Consider the following 26,515-nt stretch of genomic DNA (forward strand, 5'->3'; position numbering starts at 1 on the left):
TGCACAGTTTCAAAGTTTCTAATAGAGGTTTTACTCATTTAAACAACTGAGGCAGTCCAGGAGGAATGTAAAAAAATGAAAAGTACTTCCAGGAGGGTGCCATTGTGATCTATATTGTTGGCGAACTTGAAACAGTTCAGAGAAAACACCCATGAATAACCGATAGTGTGCGGATGGATGTCTATTGATTAGAGAGCGGTGTTCCTGGGGAAAGATGGCTTTAACCTTGAGTTGTGTTAAGTTTTCTGCGAAGTGCTGATCACGCTGCAGCAGAGCACCGTGCCGAGAAGTTTGTCCTGGCAAAAGCTAAATGAGCGTTAATCAGTCCGAGGGGCCCCAAATGAGTTTGACCAGCCCTGACTTTAAATGCAGACTTTTACTCTGACACCAGTCAGTGCTCACTGGACGACTTTCTGCTTTTAGTAAGGTTAAATGTGAGAGTGAGAGGCGGGAAATGATGATTAAAAACAAAAAAAACAGCCATTGAATTAGTCATCATTCTGTTCTCTTCACTCCACTGTAACCCCTTTCCACTGTACGCAAGACTAAAGGACTAAAAGACTAAAACCTGTTATTTTTCTGCACCCATACACATTTCTTTGTTTACAGCTCATCATCTGGCCTCAATACAGATTTCTAATCTGTTGTTTAATTGGTTAAAATGCTTTTTTTCTTTGTTTTCAATTATTCCTCCTAAGAAAGAATCATCTTCCTAAACATAAACAGCACAATAACATACTTTAATAGAAATACAAGAGTAGAGGAGTGCCTTCAAAAAGCTTTTTATAAAAACAGGACTTTCACAGCGGTGTTTAAACCAAAAGTAATAGTCACGAGCTTCAATACCCCCTTATATTAGAAAACAGCACATTTTCCACTCGAGTCCTATTTCATAAAAGGCTTTCTAAACCGACACTACTAAAGAATGACATTTAAAATGTATTTACACATCAAACGCCTGCCGTTTCATCCAAACATGGCATCATTTTGTAATAAGTTCCTTTACTTCACACACACACACACACACATGTTTAAATACTGAGTAAATGGTAAATAATGTGCCACAAATATGAGATACAGGGCCTTACGTTTTAAATGATAAATCATAGGATACAAGTATTTTTAAGGCAGTACTACTGAGTTTAAATCAGCCCTCAAATGCATCAGTTAAACCCTCGCCATGATGGTTATCCTCTCAAACATGGAATTTCAACACATTTGGATTTGAAAAAGTCTGAATAGAAGCCCTTCTGTCTTGACATCTCAGGATGCCATAAAGAAGTCTCAGGGTTGCAAGATTTTCTTTGTCATGCTTGCCAACAGAAGCCGGAGTTTTCACAACAGCGCTGAAAGATTATCTTTTGGGATTATCAGAAAAGGATGCCCTAGGTTTATTCCACCATACTGGATGTACATCGTGTTCGTCGGTCACATGCTCAGAGGTTTGTTCGGAGGCTGCAGAGTTTGAATCCCAGCTTCCACTGAGGGCTGTTATTGCTGTTTGTAAGGGATCCATCTCTTCAGTGTCTCTGCAGAGGCACGTCTCCTCAGATGTCTGTCGAGTCCAGCCCCATTTATAGTTAATTAATTAGATGAATGGACTCCATTATGGGAGTTCTGTTCCTCTCGAGAATACCGTGAAATCCATCACCCTCAAAAAGAAAGACACCAGGAGATACTAAAGGCTCATTCTGGGTGTGGAATGTTATATTTAAGAAGTCTGTAATAAAAGTATGAAAAAAGATGAGGAATTCAGACTATGTCTCAAAGAAATTCAGCACATGAGTTGATGAGTTTGGCTGATCCCTTTAATGTTGCTCTGATGTTACTGTAAATCTCAGAAATGACTCCTCAGATGGAGTCTGGATTTCCTGAATGAAGCAGCAAAAACTGTCTCTGTAAGAAGGTACTTAAAAAAACTGATATTACAATAGTATGCACACAGGTGGCACGTTGTTCAGTTTGAAGATAAACTACATCTCGCTAACCTAAAGTGACTAAAAAAGTATGTGACACAAGTTAACTAGAAGAAAATAAGAGGTAAAATAGACCATTTAAATAATTCTGTACCACCCAGAGAAGATAAAAATCCTTGTTCGTGGTGGTTGATGATGGTCTGAAAGAGCCAGGAGAGTAAAGAGGCTCGGCTGATCAGCTTTGGTCCCTGGGGTTGGTTTATCTGCAGTGTCTCCGCAGCGGCCCTGTTAACTGCCACCCCACGGTTCTGTCACTGAGCACGGAGCAGCCGCCGAACTCCTCCTGCAGTCCCTCCACTGCCCCCTCCGCTCTCAGAGAGGCCCGAGCCGGCTCGAGCCCGACCCACAGAGTCGGGCGGCTTCACCTCAGCACCAGCACTCATGTTAAAGGAGGACAAGGCTCCAGCAGGAGGCCTGAAGTGCCAGCATCATTCCGGCAAGCAGATGATGAGCCTAAAACGTGCTCACTTCGAAGTCTTTTGAGAGAAGAGAAGACAGTCACACCTCGATGATGTTGACAGATGGCATCCTGTTGTTGTTCTTCTTCTTAGGGAACGGCTGGATGAAAGAAGAATATATGAGAAAATTAAAACAAACAAAAAAAACATGCAAAAAACAATTTAATAAGCATGCAAATGCCTCTGATCTTTTGTAGATGTTTGCAGCAACAAAGTGAAAAGAATAAAGAACTGTGCAAAAGTTTTAAACCAGCCCCATTCTCTTTAATTTTGTTTCCAAGGGGCCAAACTAACATAAAGAAATGAGAGATGACTCAAGACTTTTGCACTGTACTGTATGTTTAGTATTTTTTATTTTTTATTTTTGCTCATATGGGCATGGCATGAGGTTCTGTGTATCGATCCAAACAGAACTGATAAGAAGCTATGACTTGAGTCAGTCATGCGTGTAATGGCGCCATGTTTAGCCTGAGCGGACGCTGAGATGACACTGTGAGGGTTAATGAAGTGTCAGTGGAAGAAAAAGTCTAGAAGTGGCCGGGACCATTCACCTGCCCAGCGTCGCTGAGGGGGGGGAGGCACCCAAAGGAGAGGAGGAGGGGAAGAAGGGATGGGTGGGTTATACCTTACTGCGCAACAGCCCCCCTGTCGGGTGCTCAGGAGTGCTGCACTCTGAGGAGTTTTTGGCTTTATCCTTGTTGTTGTTGGGTTCGTTGTCTTTGATTATGTCATACTGGCGACAGAAGAGGGCAATCACACCTGGGAGGAGAGATTACGGAAGCTCTGCTCATTATTTTCTGCAAAGTTAATACAGACACAATGAAGCCTGCTCGATCCGGGTTTATTAAAAAAGCTTGTCCTCACCTGCCCACATAATAAGTACCACCACAATGATAATGAGCTCCCCTGCTCTCAGCTGAGTCGTCTGGCCTACTTCCTCCATTGTCACTTCGTCTGAAAGAGTGAAGAGGCAGCAGAACATGGATTATTAAAAAAAGAAAATCAATTTCACTGGAAAACATTGGAAAAACACACTGTGATAACCCATTTGCCATTATAACAGCATCTAACCCATGAAAAGAGCCAAGATCACTTTATTAGAGCCAATAATGATAATAATGAGCTTTATGCTGCTAATGTTTCTTTTCCAATTTAGCATATTTATTAGTAACTCTTCTCACTATAATGCCTTTTTTGAAGCTGAGGTTGAGATAAAATTCCCAATGACCTACCATAATGTTTTTACATTATCACCACCTGTTATGTAGCTGAATGTGAGTCTTGAGGCAAGTGAGTGTTTGGATGTTACAGTAACTGATTCTGAACAGCAAATGAAAGGCTATAAAATCAGCAAAATGTTTCACCAAAAGCTTTTTTTTATTTTTTATTTATTAAAGCTTCAGATTTATGACCAAGAACAATGAGCTTGGGGGGAAAAGCAAGCAGCATTAGTGTGTTTGTGCATGACAGGATAAAAGAGCTTCTGAATCACTTCAGCTAAAACAAACGTGTATGGTGTGCCATTTTTTTTACTCACTATTAGAAAAATAAAACCGTTTGACAGAACACTGTGCTGTAAAAAGAGGGGGATTGTAATTGCATTGACAACATTAATGTAGAGTAGTTATTATTCTACAGGCTGCAACCTGAAATGCAAGTTTGGGTTGAAATTCCTGCAAAACATTTTAGGATTGTCTTTGCTGTTGTGAGAAAGAGCAGCTTCTGATTTCCCATCAGGTGTTTGGTATTAATGGGGTTTTAAAGCTAAAATAAAAACAAATCTATTCATCATAATGAGTTTGTTTGTCCGAATTGTAATGCATGTTATGGTTAAATTAAAAATACATGCGTTGTGTATTAAAAATGCCTAATTTAATTTTTAATAGCTGGGAGAAATATTTGACTAACTCAGACTCTGGACTGAGGTAAAATAACATATTGTGCATTCAGGATACATAATATGGAGACATGAATGAAAGGCTGAGAATCTTTTTAATTTATATATTTTTTATATATAACTTAGGAAGACTTTCATGTTAAAACAAGCCTGATCTTTAGTCATTGTGAAAGTCTCAAATGGTCTTCAGAAGATATATGAGGACCTCAGGAAAGAAGTTATAAAGATTAACACCTAAAACTGTTTTTGTTTTTTTAAGAATTAATACTCACAAGACCACCATGAGAAAGCCATACTCTGAAAAAAGAACATTGCTGCTCATCTGATTTGCTAAAAATACAAACGGGGGATGCTTGAGGCTTAAGATTTAGGGTGAAATAAGGAGCTTCACATTATGTGACAAACACTTCTTAGGTGAAACAATTATTTGTGAAGATGGTCGTAAAAAAGAGTAATAAGAATCCAGATTTGTATTGCTTTTGCTGAGCAGGTCAGACTGATAGTTGCTGCTGAGCTCCTCATTAACTATTCAGAGTGGTATTTCTTCTCATCAAGCTCTGGTTCTCTGCAGGGCTGCCTCTTAATTTTTTTTCTCTGCAGCTTTGAAGGTGTCAGTGCTGTAGCAGACTTGACTGAACTGCACTACTCTGTCATTTTATCCATTTGGGGTTTCATTGACAGATTTTTTTTTTTGTCAGAATCTATTCCTCCCCCTGAGATTTTGTGAACTGCCTTACAAAGTGTCAGCTCTTGCAATCAAATTTCAGAGTTTTTGTATATTTCACAGCTGTCTTATTCCATAAATGTGTCTTTAATTGAGGGCTTCTTCTCTTTCAAGTCTGCTAACGTCTTCTCCTGTCTTTCATTACAGCTGCAGCGCTGTAATGACACTGCCTATTGCACAGATGCAGACTAAAAATATGATGATTTTCAACCAAAGCATCTAAACAGTCACACATAAAGTCAGGAAAAACACAACTGTGAGCATCAGACTGTCTGGAAATGCTTTTAAATACTGAACAAACAGCTTTTTCTGCAGCTTTACAGCAACATAGAGAGCATTCCACTCCTTTATTAGAAAGCAGGGTGACATTTGGAGGGCCCTGTGCGCAGGAACCCCACGCTCCAGTGGCTTTTAGCAACAAGCAGTTCTGCTAATCGATTGGTCTCTGCTGCCTTGAATTAAATAATCAAAGCACAACAGCCCCCGGCAGCTAATGCTTTATTCCCAGGTGACCAAACAGGTCAGCTGAAACACTCCTGATGCTCTCTGACCGAGTTCTAGAAGATGCTGTGGTTTCACCAGCTGCTGACCTTCTGTGGCATTAAATGCAGCTTTAAAGAAAGAGCTCAACGTTTGGAGAAATAATAGACTGTATTTATTTCAAGAGCACTGTAGATTTTTTTTTCCCTCATGCCAAATACAACTGTGATAGGAGTAATCTCTACCCTGACATCTGACTTTGAATTTTGAAATGACAGCCTGCAGATGGTGGTTGGTGGTTTTTTAAATTCATTTTCAACTGAAAATGCTTTAAAAATGGTGCATTATGCTGAGTCAGGCTAACTCTTTCTAGTAGTTTCGATTGTTGCCCTTTATTTAACCCTTTAATGTTTGTTCGACATGGATTATATAACGTCTTTGTTAAACAAATACAAAACTGATTATACTTTAGCTTAATTTAAAGAGTCTTGAAGCTGCGGATGATTTCCCCTTTTTTTAAAATTTTCTTTCTCCTTTAGGAGTTTTGCTCATTTCTTTCAAAGCTGAGACTTGCTGTCATGGGGAAATATGTTACAGCAATTTACTGAAGCCCAGCTTTGATGTACAGATGGAAATTCTTTGTGAAAGAAGAAAAAAAAATGCTTTTTTTTTTTTTCGCGCAGGACCAAAGAGAGATGTTTCTCCTTTATTAGATCTAAGGAGAGCAATCAGTCTTCTTTACAGCACTGTTTATTGTCCATGTTTGTGCGCCTGGTTAAAGTAATTTTCCCAGAGAGAGCGCACATGTGTGAAAGCGGACAGTTTGTTGCTCCCAACGGCAGAATTTAATTGTTATTCCCTCGTTATGCTGCCCCCCCCCCTCTGTCAGTCACTTCCTATTCCTCCGTTTCTCTTTCTGACTCATTGTCACTCCATTCTGCTTTCTGCACAGGCTGCGCTGCATTTCCATCCCTTTGCTGCTTTTGATCTCCTGCAGGTTAAACCCATCATGAGAGATGAAATGAGAATAATCTGGCATTTTGGGCTCATCCTTTGCTCCTTCAGCTGAGATCACCGTGATATGGCTGAACAGCTGAAAGAGATCTGTGAAAACTTCTCTTTTAGTCTCTGGATGTTCGCCCAACATATCGACACAACAGCTGTACAGAGAAACCATTCTGTGCAATTATCTAATAAAAACAAACTTCCTACTTTTTCCTCATACAGATTTCTCCAATCTTTTAATTAATTTTAACAAAAGCAATGAATTCAAATTGTTTTGGCTCAGTTTACTGTAGATTTCTTGTCTATGCTGAAAAAACAATTCAGACTTTTGTGCCAACATTGTCTCAAATGGCAAAGTAGCAGACAAGGAAAGTGAATACATGGTCAATACAAATTAATTAAATCATACATCAGCAACTTGTTCTTATGTTCTACATGTTTTCTGGCAGCGCCCTTACACTGCCACAGCAGAAGTTCAGACTCCCCCTGGCTCTGCTCACTGTGAAGTATTGAAGAATGGCGGCAGCTCATAAGAGAGATGAGTGTAAATGAGAGGAGGAATAGATGGAGCAGTGCCTCAGCCAAAAAGCACATCGATTCTCCACCCTTTAAAGCTTCCTGTTACCTCCTCCCTGTCTGATAAATGCCTTTCCTCATTTTGGTTTACAGTGCAGCTGTGCAGGCTGCATACAGAGTGAGGCTTGCAGGGGAACATCAATACACAGTGAAGTATGCATCCCCTTTAGGCGGTTTACTCCTGAGTCGTGGTCAGAAGGGAAGAGCTGAGGCACTGTTGTGAAATTTCATTTCACGCTTTGTGTGTCTATTGATTTCTTTTGGTTTTTAGCCAAAATCTGTCACTATATTGTCAAAAGGCCAAGTCCCCTCTGCACTTATGTCTTAAAGATGGACAGAAACAGATTTTCATTTCTCATCTTCTAAGTGTGGAACAGCTAGGTGGCTAAACAAGAGTGTGTTTTAGTGTGTGTGTGTGTGTGTGTGTGTGTGTGTATGTGTGTGTGTGAGATGTCCTCCTGCCGCTTCACCTTTGCTCTTAGAGGCCTGGGTCTCGGCTTCCTTTGGGGTTCGGAAGCGTAGCGGTTCGCTCAGCGGGCTCGTCCCAGACATGCTGATCGACTGAACATGCACGATGTAGTCCGTCTCCTCCTCCAAGTCCCATAATGCACAGGAGCGTGTGGTGGTGTTGACTTCCTGGATGAATCGCAGCATGCGCACATCTTTTTTCTGTTGGAGCAGAAAACAGACTTTAGTTTTTAAGTTAAACCAGTATCTTAAAATTACACAAAACTAGCTTTTTAAAGCTATCTAAAGAGAAAAGCATATGGAGCTTTGAGCTATTTATAAAGTCATTGTTACAGGTCTTGCACATGGTGCCAAAAGTGAAGCCACCACTGCTGATTGCCAAGTGAGCTTTTGTGTTTGTTTTGATTGGTCTTTCAATTTTTATAACTTGGCAAACTCAGCCAAGCCAACTCATTTGCAAAATGGACAAACTTGGAAGCAGAATCAGCTCTGCAATCAATCAAAGTAGTAGCATGGGGATTTCCAGATGACACACAACAAAACTTCCTGCATGTTTTTGTTCCTCTTGTGTGGTATCTGTTGTACAGACATCTAGAAGTGGATTTTACTCTACAGTAATACTGTTTGTTCATCGGTAAAAGCACAAAGAGGTGTAACTTGCATGTGCAACCTGTTTCTAAAAGATAAGTCTTACGTTTGGAGCAGCTGAGTTGGACTCATTATTTTTGTTTTATTTTAAGTGTTATGAGATCACTCTTGTGTCCATACACTAAATACATGATGCTGGAAACATAAACGATAGAAACAGAGGCGAACAGTTGATACTGTTGCAATCCTGTACGACCACGCCTGTTACTCACCTGCTGGGTGATGGCGAAGCCAATGACGGGGTCTCCCTCTGGGATGTCCCATGACACCACCGCAGAGTTTGCTTTCACCTCTCTGATGGTCACATTGACAGGAGGCGATAAGCTATCTGCACACAAAGAGACAGAAACAGAAGGTTTTTGTTCCCTCTGTCCTACGAAGCAAAGACTTGGTGAAATTTCCACCAGCGTGGCAGGAAGCCAAATTCAGTGGTGTGAATAAATGGCTCAGCTGAATCCATTATATGAGCTGGGATTCATGATGGAGTATAGAAACAGTAAAACAAATCCTTTGAGTGGAAGAAAAGATTTAGTGCAGTCTGTGGGGTACAATCAGTGCCTTCATTTATCTTACTGAAACTTTGTTTCTAAAGCTTCTGAACTGGAACTTTTCATCTTAAAATTACTATTCCTATGCGGTGAGGAATGGTTAAAAAATATCTCAACAAGTTCTGGATGCAGTGAGATGAAATTTTGTGTGCATAATCAAAACAGCCACATCCTGAATTTGATACTCATCACACATCACAGAATGAAGATGAAATGTTCTGATAAAAAAACAACAAAACAAAACAAAAAACCTTTATTGAGGCTTTTTTTTTAAGGTTTGGCACAAAGCTTCTATCCTCAGGATGACTTGAAATCAGAATTTTCTATCAAGCATAGTCAGATATACTTCCCATTCAGGGAAATGTGTTAAACTCAGACCCTGAATTCTGTCAAACATCAGTTCTGTCTCATCAACCACACCTCAAACAACTTTTGCAACTGAAAACAAATCTTTTAGAGAATGCTGTGAAAGAAAAATGATCTTAGAACTATTTAAATAACTGTCTGCAGTCTGGCCTTGCAGGCAAGAAGTACAGAGATTAGGGTTTGCAGCATTATTCCCATAGAAATAGAGAATGCAGACATGCACAGGATAGCACAGTTGCTAAGTTCAATAATCTAACTTTATAATATATTTGCAAAACAAAATGAAATTATTACCCCAATAAAATGGAGTGAAAGAGTCAGAAAGTGCTTGTTGGTCATGGCTACATAATCCAAAACTCAAAAGAAAACAAAAAGCAAATGTCTTTCCCATTTAATGAAAAATATAATAAAAAACTAAAAGCAACCTCAGATTTATAAAGGTTTCAAAATTATGAAATTGTTTAAATTTTTTCAAAGCCACAGTCAATCATTATTAAGTTTAACATCTCACAAATTTCAGTCTCTTTGGCATTATTTGAAAGTGAATGCAATAAAAAAGCTCCGACAGAAATGCATGGACATCTGTGACCTTTGACCTGTTATAAAAATACTCCCATCTACAACATGTGTGTGTTTCTGCAAGGTATCATGTTCCAAACACACCTCTGGTTTAATTAGGGTCGCAGTCTACATGAGTTGTGAATAATAATTTGCTTTCATTAGATAATTAGTTGTGAGATTGTGTGCGTCTCGGTGTGCACTTTGGTGGCCTCAGCTGCTGGGGAATAAGAGTCCATAATTATGTAGCTTAGGACTGAACAAAAATAATTCCACAAATCAGATGGTTGCAGTGTAGATCAGACATTTTATGATTACATTTCTGTGATGCATACATTGTGAGTTTACAAGCATTATTGATTATATCTAAATTATATGGCTACAAATTTAGCAAATTGCCATTAGTGACACCAAATCGGTGAAAGTGAAGATTAGTGTTGACTCTCTAAAGGAAAAAAGAGTATTCAGTTCTTATGTCTCTCTTATGTAATGTCCTTGTAGGGTTTGATTGATATTTGTTTTATGAAGCAGAGCAGAAAGGTGAGTCTAGATGAGAAGACGTGTTGAGTTTAAGCAAGACAGCTCCACGGCCTTTAACGGGCCATAAATCTTATTCCACCAATCAAATAAAGTCAATGAGTCATTGAATAGGTTAACACTGAGTCGCCCTTCAACCATTACAGACCTCACAGTTGGTAATTACAGGACAACAGGCTCCTGCGGCACTCGTACTGTACATTCAGAAACAGGAAAGAAAATCCAAAGTAGGCATCAACTTGATGCTGCTGCTGGTGACGTTTTGATGAATGACCTGACTAACAGCAGATGACAGGACGGAGACTCGCTGCATCTCTTCATCAGTGAAGGGGGGGAACTCTGATGTTTGTAGTGGATTTGCTTTTGTTTGCCGTCTGCTGTTTACTTGTTTATCCTGAAGGACCGGCGTCTGAGGCTGTGAAGTCTGCTGGGACTGAAGGAATTACAAATGAAGCTTAACGTCTCTCTGCTGGCGCTCGCTTACTCGCTGTTTGGCTTCTGGAAACACATTTATTTCTCTGACTATGACACCATTACTTTGTTGACACATGCTAAAATGGTATTTCGAATCATCCTGTAAGAACATTATAAGAGAGTCTTTGTGATTCATGGACCATTCATGGTTTTACTTGTTTTTCTGCCTCAGCACACCTGATTTAACTGAACAGATCATTACAGGCTTCTGCTGAACTTGATGATATGCTGAAGAGATAATTCAGTCATTTGAATCGGATCTAAAACATACAGGGTGGGTTCTGATGAAACACTGACTTAATTTAATCTCCCTACTGGCATCAATATTCCAGAGGCAAAATCTAATCAGAAACCAGAGTAAGTAGACGAGTAAATGTTCAGATTAATGCACTTCTTTTCTTCAGAGTTTCTGATCATGCAGTCTCAGAGCAAACTTTGTCAACTTTTGGCCTACTTTGTAGTTTAGATGTTAGCAAGCCCAAGTGTTAAGTTTTAGAAAAAGCTGTCTTTGCACATCCCTGTAGGGTCATTTTGGTATAATCAGTTATAAAAAAAATGTTGAATTAAATAACCTGGAATGTTTTTTCTATTAGAACAAAGCTGACAAACTCAATTATTGTGTCTTTAGTAAAAATCTGACCTGCAACATCTCCTTCTTTATCATATTGATGGTAATTTTTTTCAGTGGACATTGTGACAATCTGCTCTTCTTGTACAGGGTGTCTGTTTTGTCTGGAATACGTACACAAGTTGGTAACATCTGGCTGCAAAAACCGTTGTGTGGCACACATCTATGAAGTGGTGACATTAATGTGATCTATAGATGTTAGGTCAAATCAAGTAAATAAGAATTAAGTTTACTGAAGTGACATCTGCGCTCGCTCCCTGAAAAAAAAAGCCACCATTTTTTCTAGATGATGGACACTCTTTTGTGATACCTGTTACCATGGTTACCAGCTGACTGACAGAAGCATGCTGCTGATTGTCAGATGAGTCTCTGCACTCATCAAACACCAGAGCTCACCAGGAATCAGGTAAATCCCTTTATTTACGTTGAAATAAACAGAAAATAAACAGTTCATTTTTCTTCTGATGAGAGCAAAACAAAAAAAGGAAAAACAATACAATAAAGCACAGAAAAAGAGTGTATGATCCTAGCAATGTGAGATCACCTTTTCTTTAATTCTTAAAAAGAAGTGACTGCAATGCCCTTCAGATGTTTTTTCTGTTGGATGAGATTATATAAAGATATCTCCAATTTTCTTTATTGTACAGCACTCTCTTTCAGTGTGTATATGGTGTGTTTTTTTCTTGTATCATATATGGTGCTTGTTTTGCTGCATATGTCCTTGAAAACAGATATTGGTTTATCCAAGACTTTAATAATAAGTATTACACAGTGAAGTTTTAAAAAGATAAATGCCTCTGTTAGTTTTTGAAAACCCCTGCTTTTTAAGTGTCCTCACGTAAAAGAGCTTTTGTTGCTTTTTTTGAATATCTTTTTTCTTCTCCTCTTCATTGCATGACTGCTATACTGGGACAGAGCAAAGATAGTGGCCATGACTGCGTTCCCTAAATATCCACATGACACAAGAGTCAACTCTAATGAAACATCGGACAGATGTCTTCATAAACTCTCAGTGGCTCACCCTGAGAGATGGGGGTGACTTTCAGCCACATGATGGCTGTCTATGGTAGGTGTGTGTGTGTGTGTGTGTGTGTGTGTGTGTGTGTCTTTGTTATCCCGGTGATGATGATCAGAGTGGCAGCTAATTGTCCCATGCTGAGCAGCATGGAGGATGACAGCTCCTTAATGTCCTCCTAAATTAAAAAAGTTCCAGAGACAGTGAACGTGTAGCCAATCATTGCTGTTGCACAACATATCTGAACACATTACTGTTTTATGAACACATTTCTCTGTTGACCTGAGATAGACAGGATTTGTCCGCACACGTTCCAAAGTGTGCTGACAAAGACGCGGAGGCTGAGTAGATGAGGGAGCGTTGCCGGTAGCATGAGAATATGTAATATGGAGCTTATACTGTAGGGTGCTATAAAGATTAAATAATGTTTCTTTTCATTTTCCCAGTTGTGTAGCTCCAGTTTCCTGTGTGATCTCAGTGGAAGTATTTCTCCTGCCTCATATCATTCTGTGTACCTCATCTAAACACGGAACAAACACGCAGTCAGCACAGAGACTGGATATTTCATTTTATCTGAATACAAAACAATGTATATTATTACCCAGTAGAGGTGTGTTACAGACACAACTTAGTCAGAGAAGGTCTACAGCAAGTCTTGCTCACATTGCGGTCTTATTTTCATATGGTTTAAATACAATATGTAAGGAAGAAAATCTGATGCAGGACTACACTGCACACACAAACCAATCACGTCCCAGTGCACCAGGAGATGGAGAAGGGTGGGCTTTCCAAACTTAAAGTTCCAGCATGTAAGATCAAATCCTAAAAACATTCATACAAAATAGATAGAGACAGTGGATAAAAAAATCCCTTCATTTATACAAATTAGGTTTTACTGAATTTATTTATTTTTAATGTGATTTTTTTGTCTTTTCCTGACTTCATGTGAATATTATGATTATGATAAATGATAAATATTAAGAATATTTCAATTCACAATTTGTGCCACTAGATGACACTACATCCTGTACAGTAGACCTTTAAAATCATTTCGATTTGCAAATTTTTTTGTAAGTTTATGGCACTTTGATTTGTCACAAACAAATTAAATTTTTTATGGAACAGTCTTTCTGAATATTTTGTCACCTGATGTTAACACTTTTAAAGTTGACTTGACTTTTTGTTATTTGATATTATTTTATTTTTCATACTTAATGTAATTTAAATATCATTGTGTGCCTTTATATACTTTGTGTATATATTTTTACATAAATAAATTAAATGAACAGTGAAGTGTGTTTATTATATCAGATAATTAAATTAAAAATCTGGCAACAGTTTTGTGGATTAATTTAGGGATGACTAAAAATTTTGTCTTTGCTTATTAATGTGCCACATCAATTAAACAACAGAAACTTTAATTTCCTTTTTACTCATTTCATTTTCAACTTGTTTGTGATTTATTAATGCATTTATGTTTTTAGTCCCCAGCTCATTTTGATCCTGGGGGCTTTGGCTCAGACACAAACTTAATCACCCAAGTTCAGATCCAAGCCAAATATTAGTCAACGCATATTTTTAATGTTCTTCTTGCAATATAAATTACATTTCTTGACCTCATTTCACATTGTTCAGGTTACTCACACAAATGCTCAAAGACACATCATAAGAAAAATAAGCATCAACAATGCAGCTGAGTATATTGTTTTAAACATGAAAACCCAAGCAGGTGATGAGAAAAAAAATGATATATTAGTAGCTGTTGAATAAAAGATTGTCAACGTGCAATAAACACAGTTTTTTGACAATAACAATTACCAAGAAAAGGACCTGTCATATTAAGATTTTTGAGAATCATGTGAATGGAAAGTCTGAAGCCATTCTGCCGCACTCCAGTTGTGATCTTATTAAAGTTAAATTGTGATTTAGTTTTCGGGTGGTGTTCCTGCTTCCATCCAGCCCCATGGGGAGACACGGATTTGTACCACCTTATTACAGCTCTGCAATCATTAGAAATGCCTTTCTCAGATTCGGGCCCCCAGGCTGGTTCTGCTCCCCAGGATGCTAATGAGCTAGTCTGTGGGTTTTAGAGTTAAAGCGAAAACTGCCTGTTAGATACATCACGCTCCACCATCATCTGGCCTTTATAAGGGAAGCACAGGCCTCAGGTGTTTCTGCTCCTCTTCAAATCACTTTGTACGTCAAGCTACTAATTTTGGTTTAGCAACTTCAACCTCTTTAATCAATTTCCCACCTAATGGCAAGTAAACAGTCATTCTGTATGGAGGCTGTAATAACCAGCAGGTGGGACTGAATATGAAAGCAGTGTGAGTTTGAAGGAACACTTTGGTAGCAGGATGAAATAAAACTTTTAAAGAGCATGTGAATGGGGGGTTTGGCAGAAATAAATCAAGCCATGATGATTAACATCTGGAGGAAATAGTTAACTGAACTGGGATTGATTTTTATTTATCTATTTAAATAAACAGAACGGTGTGGAGTAGTTAATATGAGTCAGTCTCTTCCTGTGAATTTGCTGTGACGCTCAGTTTATCCAGTCCATCAATCAACTGCAGACAGTGAAAGTGATTACAGGAGCCTTTTTTCCCTGGTGAAATAAGAGGATATGTATGAGCCAGATTATATAAAGAAAGAATTGTTAGTTATAAAGATAAAACAACTGATTAGCGTTAATTAGCATTTATTTTGTTTGGTTGAGAAAATAGTGACATGGCAAACAACTGTGTAATGTAAAAGCAATAGGGTGGAAAAACAACTCATATAATGTTTGCCTAAATTACCAGGAAAGTTTGGAGTTTAAGTTGTTTTAGTTGGTGGAACTTGATTCCATCTGTTAGCTTCACTCCTAAATGATATTTTGTTTTTTAATTCTCAAAAGTGAGATGGCTCTCATCGCCATCTGACTACTCAAAAACATTTCAAACAAATCTCTTTCTAATACACCTAACTATTCCTTTCAGCCTCAAAGGTGTGAGCTGCACCTTTGTTCTTGTAGTTAGCAGACCCACAGCTGGCAGGGACAATAGCTCCACCTCATTTATAGTTAATGTGCCATGAGGTACCATCAGGATTTTCTGCTGATTCTGAGTTAAGCCTTCAGGAAGACCTTGGCATGTGGTTTTATCTTTGCAGATACTCTCTCACAGATTTCCAGAAGCATGAAAGTAAGGTGAGGTGGCGGCGTTTAAGGTCTCATTTTGAAGCTAAAACATCTGGGGAATAATTGTGAGACGGTAGCTGACACGTGTATGCTCACACTTCAATGCTTATCATGTTTTACAATTGATCACTCATAATCCCTGTTCCATTAGAAACTGCCAGCTGTTTTACTGTCATGACACTTTCCATATGACTGCTTCAAATATTACATAATCTGTAAAAATAAAAAAGCTCCTCATTGGACTTCCTCTTTTCTTTGTTCTGTAATTTCTTCTATATTCATTCTGTATCCGCCTCCATATTGGAGAATTCAGACACTTTCTGCATGTCTTTGTTTTCTACACCTATTTTTCCTGACTATTATGGACACTTGAGGCAAACCTCCCCCTCACAGATGCCTGAACTGTCTATCTGTTTTTGCCTCTCTTTATTTTTTGTCTCCATCTGTCTCTGTTCTCGCTGTATTTCTGAACTACACGTTTTTGGCAGCTTCTCCATCTCTTGTGTGTAAAGCTCTCTTATTATAACTGACGCTTCAATGGAAACCTAGTGAGGATATGGTGGGTGAAGAAGGAGATGTGACTCAATCATATACTATTCTGCTATTGATTAGCCTCATGCATCAGCTGGTTTACAGTGTAGGCTGATGGGCTGCTGCTGTAAAAAACAATTTTAACTTTGAACAAAGTATTTCGTTTGAAGTTTATTAGAATTGCTTTTAAAAGGGTCCCAGTTTGTATATTTGTAAGGTAGTAATTGTACGTGTTTCTGTTCGTGCACGGGCAATCTCTAAGGTCCCGTCAGCCTTTGTAAACAGCAGCTCAGTTCTGTCAAAAAATCACACCTAAGCTTTTTTTCTGCCTCTTTGTAGAGAAATGAGTTATTTACTCATGGGAAATGAATTTTTTTCAACCCTGCCGGCCAAAAGTGCACCAAGGTGGAGAAGGTGCGGTTGCAAAACATCATCTTTCTATTTGATGGAGCACACACACTCTTGCATTTCTCTAATTAAATGTCAAAAAGCTGAGTATGGAAATCAATGCAGCATTGTGCACGGAGAGAATGCAAGCCAGCTAATTCAGAAAGGCAAAAGAGCGCCGTGAGGCTGATTATTTGACAACCCCACTGCTAATGAAATCTACTCTCAAATTAGGAGCAACCCCCACCCCTGTCTCCTTTCTCTTCACCCCAGGCAGGGCAGTAAAATGAGATGGAGCTGATAACTCTAAAGGAGCTCACAGCTTGATTTAGGGTTATGAATATGATATTAGCACTTCATAATACACCTTCCCTGTCTTTCACTTCTCACTTCCTGTGGATTCCCTCTCTCTGTGGATTTCTCTCAGTCCCGCGGATGACAGGAGCACAGCTGGGATAGTAACGCCTTCAGGACTGGTGTCACGGGCAGGTGGATCAGGAGAACATCAATAATACTCTAGCTCTTATTTCTTGCATGCTTTGCTCTCTGGATTTCTTCCTATTGGCTCTACCTTCAGCAGCGCTCCTTCATATTTGTGCCACCATTGCATATCAGTGACGTTTGTCTTCTTCTTCCTCCTGTTGTTTGCACATTATATCTTTCTTGCAGTGTAGTTGTACATTCTGATTTGCATTTGCTGACCCAACAAGTCTGCTCTGGTGTTCTCACTAGCTCAGGTTTCCATTCACTGAGGCAAATCTTATGAAAAAACAAGGACATTTCTAAACGACTATGAGGGCAGTAAAGGCTAAGTTTTTCATATAGAAGTAGTTAATAGCTTGTATCTATTTATTTGTATCATTAGTCTCATGACTTTTTATGTGCTAGCTCAAGAAACTTAATCTGACTAATGTCTTCTTTAAATTAGACACAAACACCTCAACTGGAACATTAGTGGAAGTTTTTATTTTGTTTTGTATTTTTATCATTTCCTTCTAACACTCCTTCACATTTTCTAAAATTTGAATCAAAAAATGGCAATTTACACCCAGCTACTGTTGTCAAGTGCTCACAAAAAAGAAACATTTAAGCTTATATTCACATTTAAACAAACCTGAAGATAAATATTCCTGGCTTATCTTGGTCAGGCAACAAAAAGGAAAAAAAGCAATTTGGTTATGTCTGTTTTTGTAGCCAAAACCACCTAGTTTAGGACTCAAATGCATGAGTTGTCTTGAGAAAATCTCTACTCAGATGTAACAAGTTCAAGCTTTGTGCATTTTCACATAAAAAAGATGAGTTTCACAGATCGTTTGATGTTTTGTCTTCAAAAGAATCTACAATGATCAGCTCAATAAAGGTTTGGGAGCAAACAGATTGTATCAACATTCATCAAAAAAATGTAAAAAAAAAAAACCCTATCTAAATCATTACAGAAAATAAAGAGGATACTGGCGAAAAATGATTAGTTGTGCAAATAAGTAATTTCATACTTGTTATTTAGCTTGTGCTCTGTTCCATAATGATGTGCAAATCACTTCATTGACTAAATCAGATAAAAACTGTATTAACTGTTGATTCTTTTACATATGAATGCACACTCATTAGTTTTCTAATCAGAGTTAAATCCAACATCCAAGATTAAATGGACTTCTGTGTAAGTCTGGACAAAATGTGATAACATAAACAGCCTATTCTACATCATCAGCTGATATTAAGTTTCTGATAACGTAATGCACAGCTCACATTATTTTTCTATTGCCTAACTGCAAGTTTTAAGATTGGCACAAATTGGGAAAATATAAGTTTGAGAGTATACTTAAATTTTTTAATGTATTTATCATATTTCTTCTACTGAGAATCATAAAAGTTTATAAAAAAGGTTGTAGTCAAAATATAAGGTGGAAATCCAGTTATTTATGGATCATCTATTAAAAAGACTAAGAAATGAGAAGATCACTGCATGAATATTGTTTTACAGGTACATTTGGACATGAAAAATCCAACTACATGTAAATTTCTTTGTCTTTTTTAACAATATTTTGGAAGAAAAGTAACATCAGTTACATTAATGCAAGGTCTACTTAAAGGAGTTTACTATAAATGGAATCTGGATTTGTGGTGTCTCTGTATGTATCTGATAGGTGACAGATGGTGAAATTAATCACTGTTCATTGCTTGAAGGTAAGAGTGAACACCTTTACATTCATGCTATTAATTCCGTCCAAATGACAGCTCAGACCCTCCTCCACCTGCGATAACAGACAGACGGCTGACTGTGTCAGAGCGCCATCGCTGCCGCATCACTCTGTTGGCATCACCACCTTTTTCTCCCACGAGCTCAATGTCCAAATGATGGTGCCAATCTGTCCTCTAATTCATGTTTTTCAATTTTAAAAAAAAAAGGAGGTAAAAGGTCCAAACTGACATCCCTGAACAAAATCCAAAGAATGTGTTTCACATTAAAAACTATTTCTGATAAAGAGATATCACAATCTAAATGACTGTTAGTGTTTGTAGCTCCTGCTGGTCTTAATCCCAGTGATGCTGTCACATCTTAAAGATTTAGCACATTTGAGCCCTCACTATTAACCACAAGGCCATTACTCTTTTCATCTGCTTCTTCCTAAGCCACCAGCGGGCTCTCAGAGCTCAAAGAGGCTTTATAAAGTGAAGGAGTGAGTTACAAGGTGCCAGAGGAAAGAACAGCAGCAGGTTGATATGAACGCTTAGCTGTACTCTCACTTGAAAGGAACGTGGGAAACAATCATCCTTCATTCATTCATTTGAACTTGTCAGCTGACGAATAAAAGGTGTGCGAGGATTACTGACACAATGTTTGACAGACAAAACTAGATCATAAATCACAGCTTAATCTTTTCTATTCTAAGACATTCTGTATAAGACACTGGTGTTATTTAAAATGTAGATTTTTTTTATGTTTCGGCCATTCTTCCTCCCAAAAATACAGGTAAAAGGTCTAGCATTTCTTGAAGGAATACACCAAAGGGAGGACGTTGTAGTCGTTTTGGTCAAACCTTCTAAGTGATAGGCTTGATCTCGCAAGATTGATTAGTGCTCAGAAGATGTGTTGTGAATGACTCTCAGACACTTTGGCACCACATTTTAGCTCAATATCTGTAAATGTAACTGAATTATAACCATTTTTATGTTTTCTAAGATCTGTTGAATTGGTTTGACTTCAAAAGGTAATCACTTCAATTCAATTGTTACTTTATGAAAGGTTCTTTAAAATCCTTCCAGTGGTTCATGAGATATTTTGCTAACAGAAGAGACTTGAATCCAATAATTAATGGCAAAATTTTAAGAACAAGTCTTTCATAATCCGTTACTTCTCAGAGCATGAGTTCTGAATGACTCTCAGCTATCGCAGCCATCTTTAATTGGACTGACTCCAACAGTTAATCGCTTATGAATGTAAATTCCATGATTACTTTCTGAGAGTTTCATTAAAATCTGTCCGTGGGTTCATGTGATATGTCTGTATTACTGTAATATGACAGGGGGAGATAGGCACCAGCTCCCCCCGCGACCCAGAAAGTAAAAGCAGGTAAAGAAAACGGATGGATGGATGTGAAAAGCAAGCCTTGGATGAACCACAGTAGAAGAAGATAAGAAAGCAGCATCAAAATATTTCCTCCTGCTTTAGATCTGACCCAATCACCTCCCAGGGTGTTAAAAATCCTGTTTATAAGAAACAAAGGTGATTCAGGTCTGTAATCAAGCGACTGCCCCAGATACCCAGCAGGTTTAAAGGACACAGATTAGAAAAGAACCAGGCCAGCATGGTTTTATTCAGAATGCTGTAAATGCACCCCAAAACACTCAGCTGCTGGGTCACAATCGTGACTGAACATGATTATAAGCCCTGCTCATCCTCTGACACCAATGATGGACATTTTTGTTCAAAATGTCTCACTTATTTAATTTTGAATTTATTTAATTTTGTGTGGCTAAGACTGAATGAAAACAGGGACATCTGAGCCCGGAGTTTGTCTTCATTTTTATTCTTCAAATGAATAATTTAGCATGCGCAAATGACTAATTGTAATGTTTTTTTGGGAAAAACTCTGTGATAAACAGCACAGAGAATCTCTGCTTGGACATCTGCTCATAAGCATTCACAAAAACATGTCGGATTCATGATCATTTAGTGTGAGAGATGGAGGATCATTTCCAAACTCTGTCTCATAGAGCTGCAGCCTGTAACTTCTCTGCAGATGGCTTAGTGCTTGACACATAATATACTTCTCTCTCAGAGAATTCATCACCTGGCAGGTGGCTGCCAAAGTTTTTCTGCATTTATTTGGGTTGCAGCACAAAATGTGATCTCTGGTACCAAATAATAGGAAAAAGAAAATATATATACAGAATATCCCACATTCTTTCTACTTCATTAATATTTTCAAGCAAAGAACAGCCTGAAACAGTTACAATGCCTGTAATCATGTTTAATTTGTTGATTGATTCATTGTTGGATGATTAATTGTTTTCCTTTCCATTTTGCAAAATTAAAAGAGCTCAGGAAAAAAAAAAACATACCTGCAAGAATTCATGGCCTCATTTGGTTGAATGTGTTAGCAAGCTTATTTAAATTGTAAAGAGAAACATTGTCTTTCCTTTCCAAGCTTCCTAGATCAACGCTTCTGTTTATGAGTCACTATAAACACGAACATGGTAAAGACGTCACCGTGTTGTTAATTTATGGCACCATAAAATGCACCCACTTCCTCCCCACCTCACGGGTTTTGGCCTGGTTTTCTTGGTGCAGGTGTCCAAGTCTTAAAAAAAGAGTGAGACAAAACTCAAACCTGGCTGAATGAGGCATCTAAAAGGACAGTTTCTGATCTGGTCACAGAGGATCAGAGTTATAATTCTGGTCCCTGGGTACATTTTAAGGAGGGATTTTATTAAATACAGTAAAGAGAGGAAAGAGATGAAAGGAAAAAGAAAAGCAATGGATTTAATAGAAAGCCCCACCCTGAATTAGATGTAAAAACCTGTATAGTTTCACGAGTAAAACAACAAAAGGAGTATGTATCTTACTTTTTTGAAGCATCGTGTATGTGTGCTTCTCTCTTCGGTTATTATAAAATTATATGCACACCCTAAGATCCACTTAGTTGTGATTTATTGATTCTTGTTGTGTTTGTTGTGATTCTGATGGTTTTGTCTTTGTGCATCTGTGTGGATTTTGATGTGACTGTATGGATTTTCTGTTGCATTCTTTTTTGTGTTATTTCTTTTATTTGTTCAGTGTTTTTCCAACTGGTGTTGCTCTCTGCTGTCCCCTCACACCTGGCTCTAGTTTATTATTTGCCACATCTGCCCCATATCTGTCATTTACTATCTCAGTTTATATATAGTCTCAGCTTTTTTTAGTTTCTCCTGGCCAGATTACTGTTGTCACTTTAATTTTATGTCTTTCCTGCCCTCCCATTAGCCCAATGTTGCTCCAGTTCTGTTAAGTCTGGATCCTCCTGCTTCTGCAGTGTCCTTGGTTTTTTTTTTTTTTGTTAATGAAAAGATATATTGTTCTTTCCAGCCTTCTTGCTTCCTAGTTCTAAATTTGAATTCTTCTCTTCTTCACTATAGATTTAGTTGACTAAATATAAAACCATTGCATCACAATGAAAAACACATAAAACTGTAAACAAGCACAGATAAGATAATTGAACCAAATGTTATACTGTGACTCTTTTAAGTAACAGGAATAACAACTCAGGAATCATAAATAGAAGAAAGCTGTAAGTGAAAAGTGTCTCAACATAAAGTCTTGAGGGAAAACATTAAACATTGTGTGAACAACGTCTATCAACTTAAATAAAATTTTATTTTCTGATGGCACTGGTATGGCCTCCTAATTCTTTACATGATAAAATAATTTCACATGTGTGAGATAAAATCTGTCTAAAAGCCCCACGAGGCCCAGAGGATGACACCAAAACCTCAGTGTAAAGACACCAACACAGCCCCAGAGCTTCTTCTGACACGAACACTAGACCCCTAAACATACTGAATCCTGTCTCTTTTTATTCTCTGAAGGGATTAGAAAGTACCAAGATTCAACTTCACTCAGTAACCTCACAATTCAGTATTTATGTGTGGCATAAAGATTTATGACACACCACAACGACACCAATACTTCAACTATATCTGATTAGCAGTAAAAAAAAACTGTAGCGTAATAAAGGTATAATATTGCAGTTTTATACAATATGTGAATATATACTTGAATTTACTGAGTCTCCCTTTAATTGCTAAACTGACCATAAAATTCAGCCTGGTAGTTTTTTATATATATAATCATGCTGACAAAGAAAAAGATAAACAAGCAGAGATAACACACCTCTGCTTTGGTGCAGGATTCACATCTTCATAAAGTATTCAGAGATCCAACAAATCAAGGGTCTATATTGCAGCGCAAGGTGTAATTATTATCGACTGTCGCATAAAGTGTTTTTCAAGGCTTGACCAAAATGGCTACAACTCCTAATCTAAAGGGCATAAAAGATGGCAGGTGATATGCATTCCTTCAAAAAAATGCTGGGCTTTTAATCAGACATCTAGTTTTAACCATTTACTAACACTTCGGTTATCTTATGTACTTTTATAAATTTTTAGAAAAAACATTAATGTATATAAATGCAAACAAGTAAACAAGAAGTAATGTAGACCTTTTATATGCTATATGACAAAATGATGTGTTAACAAGCTTTTGTTCTATTGTTTTATGCATTTAGAATAATATCTATTCAGTTTAAACCTCTTATGATGTAGCTCATGCTGTTAAATAAGCTTTGTTTCTTTTTTATAAATATGTTGCCATGCCAAAAGAAATTTATGCTTCAAGTAGTCCCATGAGGTATCATCATCTTCTTTTGTGAGTGCAAGACAATAACACAAGACAAAGAGTGAGCAGTTAAATGATTAGTGTCAATAAAGTGAGAGAGCAGCAGCATGGTGATCCATCATCAGCAGTGAGGCTGGGGAGTGGGAGGATGCTGAAGCAACCAAAGGTGCAGGAATGACGACAGGCGTGAAGAGTGGCACTTCATCTCTGTGAGCAGTCCAGGATGTGTAGTTTGGGCTCTAAGAGGCATGTTTTATGAATGTGCTCATAACATGTTGGGCAAACCAGCAGCACTCAGCATGCATCAGTGTTTTTACTGTGAGCGAGGGCTGCTGTCACTCCTCAGCAGCTTATTCATGTATTTCCAGTGGCCAGAGGCAGTTCACTAATAGGTATTCATTGCACATTTATGAAGACCAGAAAAAAATCATAATAATAATAATAATGTTAATGTTAATAAACTTAATCTGCACAATTTTGTGACCGGATGCCAACTACTATGTTTGTTTACCTACCAAACAGCCAAAGTGACTGAAAATGGGTCAAACTTATTAGTCTAGCAGGAGTTTTTCTGATTCTGTCATAATTGTTTTTTACTTACATCGACTACAGCCTGCCCAATGTAGGTCAATCATGTGACTTTAGCTTCTGCTCAATTCTTCTACAGCCGATTGTTTTGTTTACATGAAGTGCAGACCCACATTTCAGAATTAAACATCAATGTATTTGGGAAACTACTGGAGTAAACTCTGTGAAACTGCACCATTTGATACAGTCCACACATTAAAACCTGCTGGGTTATTTTATAACTCAATTACTTATGTTCTTATGTTGCAAGGTCTCTTTTTTATCCTGGTTCAGCCCTGGCCCCATGTGACATGTCACTATGAATTTTCTAACTGGTGATTTACTAACTAATCAAATAAGACAGATTTTAAGTTGCTCTTTTTAACTCAGCTTTTTTTCGTAGTTCCGAGTAAACAAATTAGCCATTTTAACTATTTTTTGTAGTAGAAAACTTAACCCAGTATGCTGATAACCCAACTCAGGATTGGCTTGGTCTAAATTTGACCCAGAGCTGGCTTACAATTTGGGTTGTTTTCAACTCATGCACTTTTTAGTGTAACCTTTTTATATTTGATTTCTCACTTTCCAATGAGTAGCTTTAAAGTCCCAATTGGGACAGAAAATAGCAATGAAGAAATGAGCCGACACATTTCTAGTTTTTCCACATGGGTCACCAGTGAGGTGTTTTTGGACTGATTGAGAGTGAATTTAATGTGATTCAGAATGTCAGTTTGGCTCATATTAGTGCCATGGGTCAGTTTAGCCTTCACAATAACCTCCAGTTTCATGCAACCCTCCATATTTCTTTTATTAGCTGCATCTGGTGTCCTGCAAACACACAACAGGCTACGCATTGTCTCACCCGGTTCAAATCTATGAGGAGCAAAGACAAATACAACACCACCAACCCACATGCCGATGGAAATCCTGCTCAGTTCGGCAGGAAATGACCAGCTCAGGCTGTTTGCTCAAACTTACCCGCCGTGACTCGAGAGACGCCGAGACAGCAGAGGACGAGCAGGAAAAATCTCTCCATGTTTCCAACGCTCGAACGACGTGCGGTCCCATTTACTCAGGCCGGTGGGGAGAGCTGCATTCAGTTCATGCGTGTCGTCTGCGGCTGGAGAGGCGAAAAAACGTGTGTGTGTGTGGGGAGGTTCAATTCAGCACCTCGGACAGCGGTTTCAGCTGCACCTCCGCTTCATTCAATAGCCTCGATTGTCTCCAGAGCCAGCGATCATCATCATCATCATCATCATCTGTCTGCGCCGCTCACACGCGTCCGGATGAGCTCCAGTACCCGCCCCTGCACGGCACGGCACGGCACGGCACGGCACGGCACGGCTCGGCTGCTGCAGGCAGACTGAAACGTGCTCCTGCGCTACTACGCGGACTCTTTAAGCAAGAATCTACACAAGACTTTTCATTTCAAACAAAAAAAGTTGATTTTTTTCCCCCCATCTTTGTTTGAAGAAGCACAGCAGCATAGAAACCCCTCTGATTCTCCATCTCCACTTGGTGAGAATTACCGCTGCCCACTCATCGATTTAATATGCAAACACACCTCCCCACGCAAACAGTCGCCTGGGCAAAGACAAACCCTCTCGGGGCCTCTGTAAAACACTTTTCCTCCACTTCTCACAAACAAACACGTGCCTCTTGACTTTAGCGAGCTGATCCCCTCCCCCGCCTCCTCCTCCTCTCCAACATTTGTTTCTGGAGCACCAGGAGCGCACCAAGAAGCAGCGCAGAGGTGGATAAAGTGTGTACTGTACCTGACAGGGTCCCTGCAGCGCGCTCCAAGCTCCAAGCTCTCCGGGATGTTTGTGTGTGTCCCCTCAGTCCAGAGACAAGCTGCTGTCCCCTAGCTGCGTCCCCAAGAAGTGTTTCCTTCTCCCCGCTGTGCACTTCGGTTCATGGCTGGCTACCTCTGACGTGCTTCAGGGGTACACTGTGGGGGGTGGAGGGGTTATTGTTCTGTTTCTTTTTGTGCATGTTGGCTCTCTCCTCTGATCTGTGCGTTTAGGAGGGAGAGGGGCATTTTGTAAGGACACAGGAAGACACAATGAAAGCTTTTGCCACCACTATCGTAATGAGCACACTGAGTGCCAGTGAAGAAATATGAAACCAGAACAGTTTAAGGACTTCTGTATGAATGGTTTGCATAGAATGTAAAACGTTAATAGATGTTTAATATTTTATACAAACAAAAATGAGCAAGAGCTTGAAATCTACCTCAGTTGTCTCAATCTGCTTAGCTATTAGTGTAAATTGTGCTTTTTCTGTTCACATTGTTGCCTTAAACTTCAACCTTGCCCCCATCCTGTAAGTGGAGACATTGGTTCTGTAAAAATAAAAGATCTTAGATATAACCATGTCTTTTTTTTAAAAACTCCAATCCAACCTGATTTAACCATAAAATCACAAATAATGTTTTATGGTGAGTTCCATTTGAACCTGGAGCTCAGATTTTCCAAGCTGAGATTCCTCTCCAAGTGAAAGTTTAAGCTTTTCTGACCATAAGATTCAACATGGCTGCCATCTATATGAAAAAAAGTGACAGATGCGGGAATAACCTGTATATTTAAGCCACTGTCAGTTTTTATTTGATTTAAAT

General features: G+C 38.6%; 1 protein-coding gene across 4 annotated transcripts; it reads right to left on the reverse strand.

The window, feature by feature from the left end:
• Positions 1–721: 721 nt before the first annotated feature.
• Positions 722–25,780, reverse strand: LOC108237574 (fibronectin type III domain-containing protein 5). 4 transcript variants are annotated; one of them, XM_025005990.2, is made up of 7 exons: positions 25,674–25,771; positions 24,877–25,018; positions 8,445–8,560; positions 7,587–7,785; positions 3,299–3,388; positions 3,060–3,193; positions 722–2,534 (listed from the first exon to the last, which is right to left on the reverse strand). In XM_025005990.2, exons 2-7 carry the CDS (start codon positions 24,932–24,934, stop codon positions 2,475–2,477), a joined length of 657 nt encoding a protein of 218 aa, XP_024861758.1. In that variant the 5' UTR covers positions 24,935–25,018; positions 25,674–25,771; the 3' UTR covers positions 722–2,474. The 4 variants fall into 4 exon arrangements, 3 of the variants coding, with proteins under 3 accessions (XP_024861758.1, XP_017274604.1, XP_017274592.1); XR_001808640.3 differs by lacking the exon at positions 25,674–25,771 and having other exon boundaries at positions 2,986–3,193; positions 24,877–25,640; XM_017419115.2 differs by lacking the exon at positions 24,877–25,018 and having other exon boundaries at positions 25,674–25,780.
• Positions 25,781–26,515: the final 735 nt, after the last annotated feature.

Source organism: Kryptolebias marmoratus, linkage group LG10, assembly GCF_001649575.2.
Source record: "Kryptolebias marmoratus isolate JLee-2015 linkage group LG10, ASM164957v2, whole genome shotgun sequence".
Lineage (NCBI taxonomy): Eukaryota > Metazoa > Chordata > Actinopteri > Cyprinodontiformes > Rivulidae > Kryptolebias > Kryptolebias marmoratus.

Coding starts and splice junctions, on each gene's coding strand:
- LOC108237574 (XM_025005990.2), bottom strand. CDS start 24,934: ATGGAGAGATTTTTCCTGCTCGTCCTCTGCTGTCTCGGCGTCTCTCGA. Junction 3,389..7,586: donor CCAGGCCTCTAAGAGCAAAG/GTGAAGCGGCAG, acceptor TCACTCTTTCAG/ACGAAGTGACAATGGAGGAA. Junction 3,194..3,298: donor GGTACTTATTATGTGGGCAG/GTGAGGACAAGC, acceptor CTCTCCTCCCAG/GTGTGATTGCCCTCTTCTGT.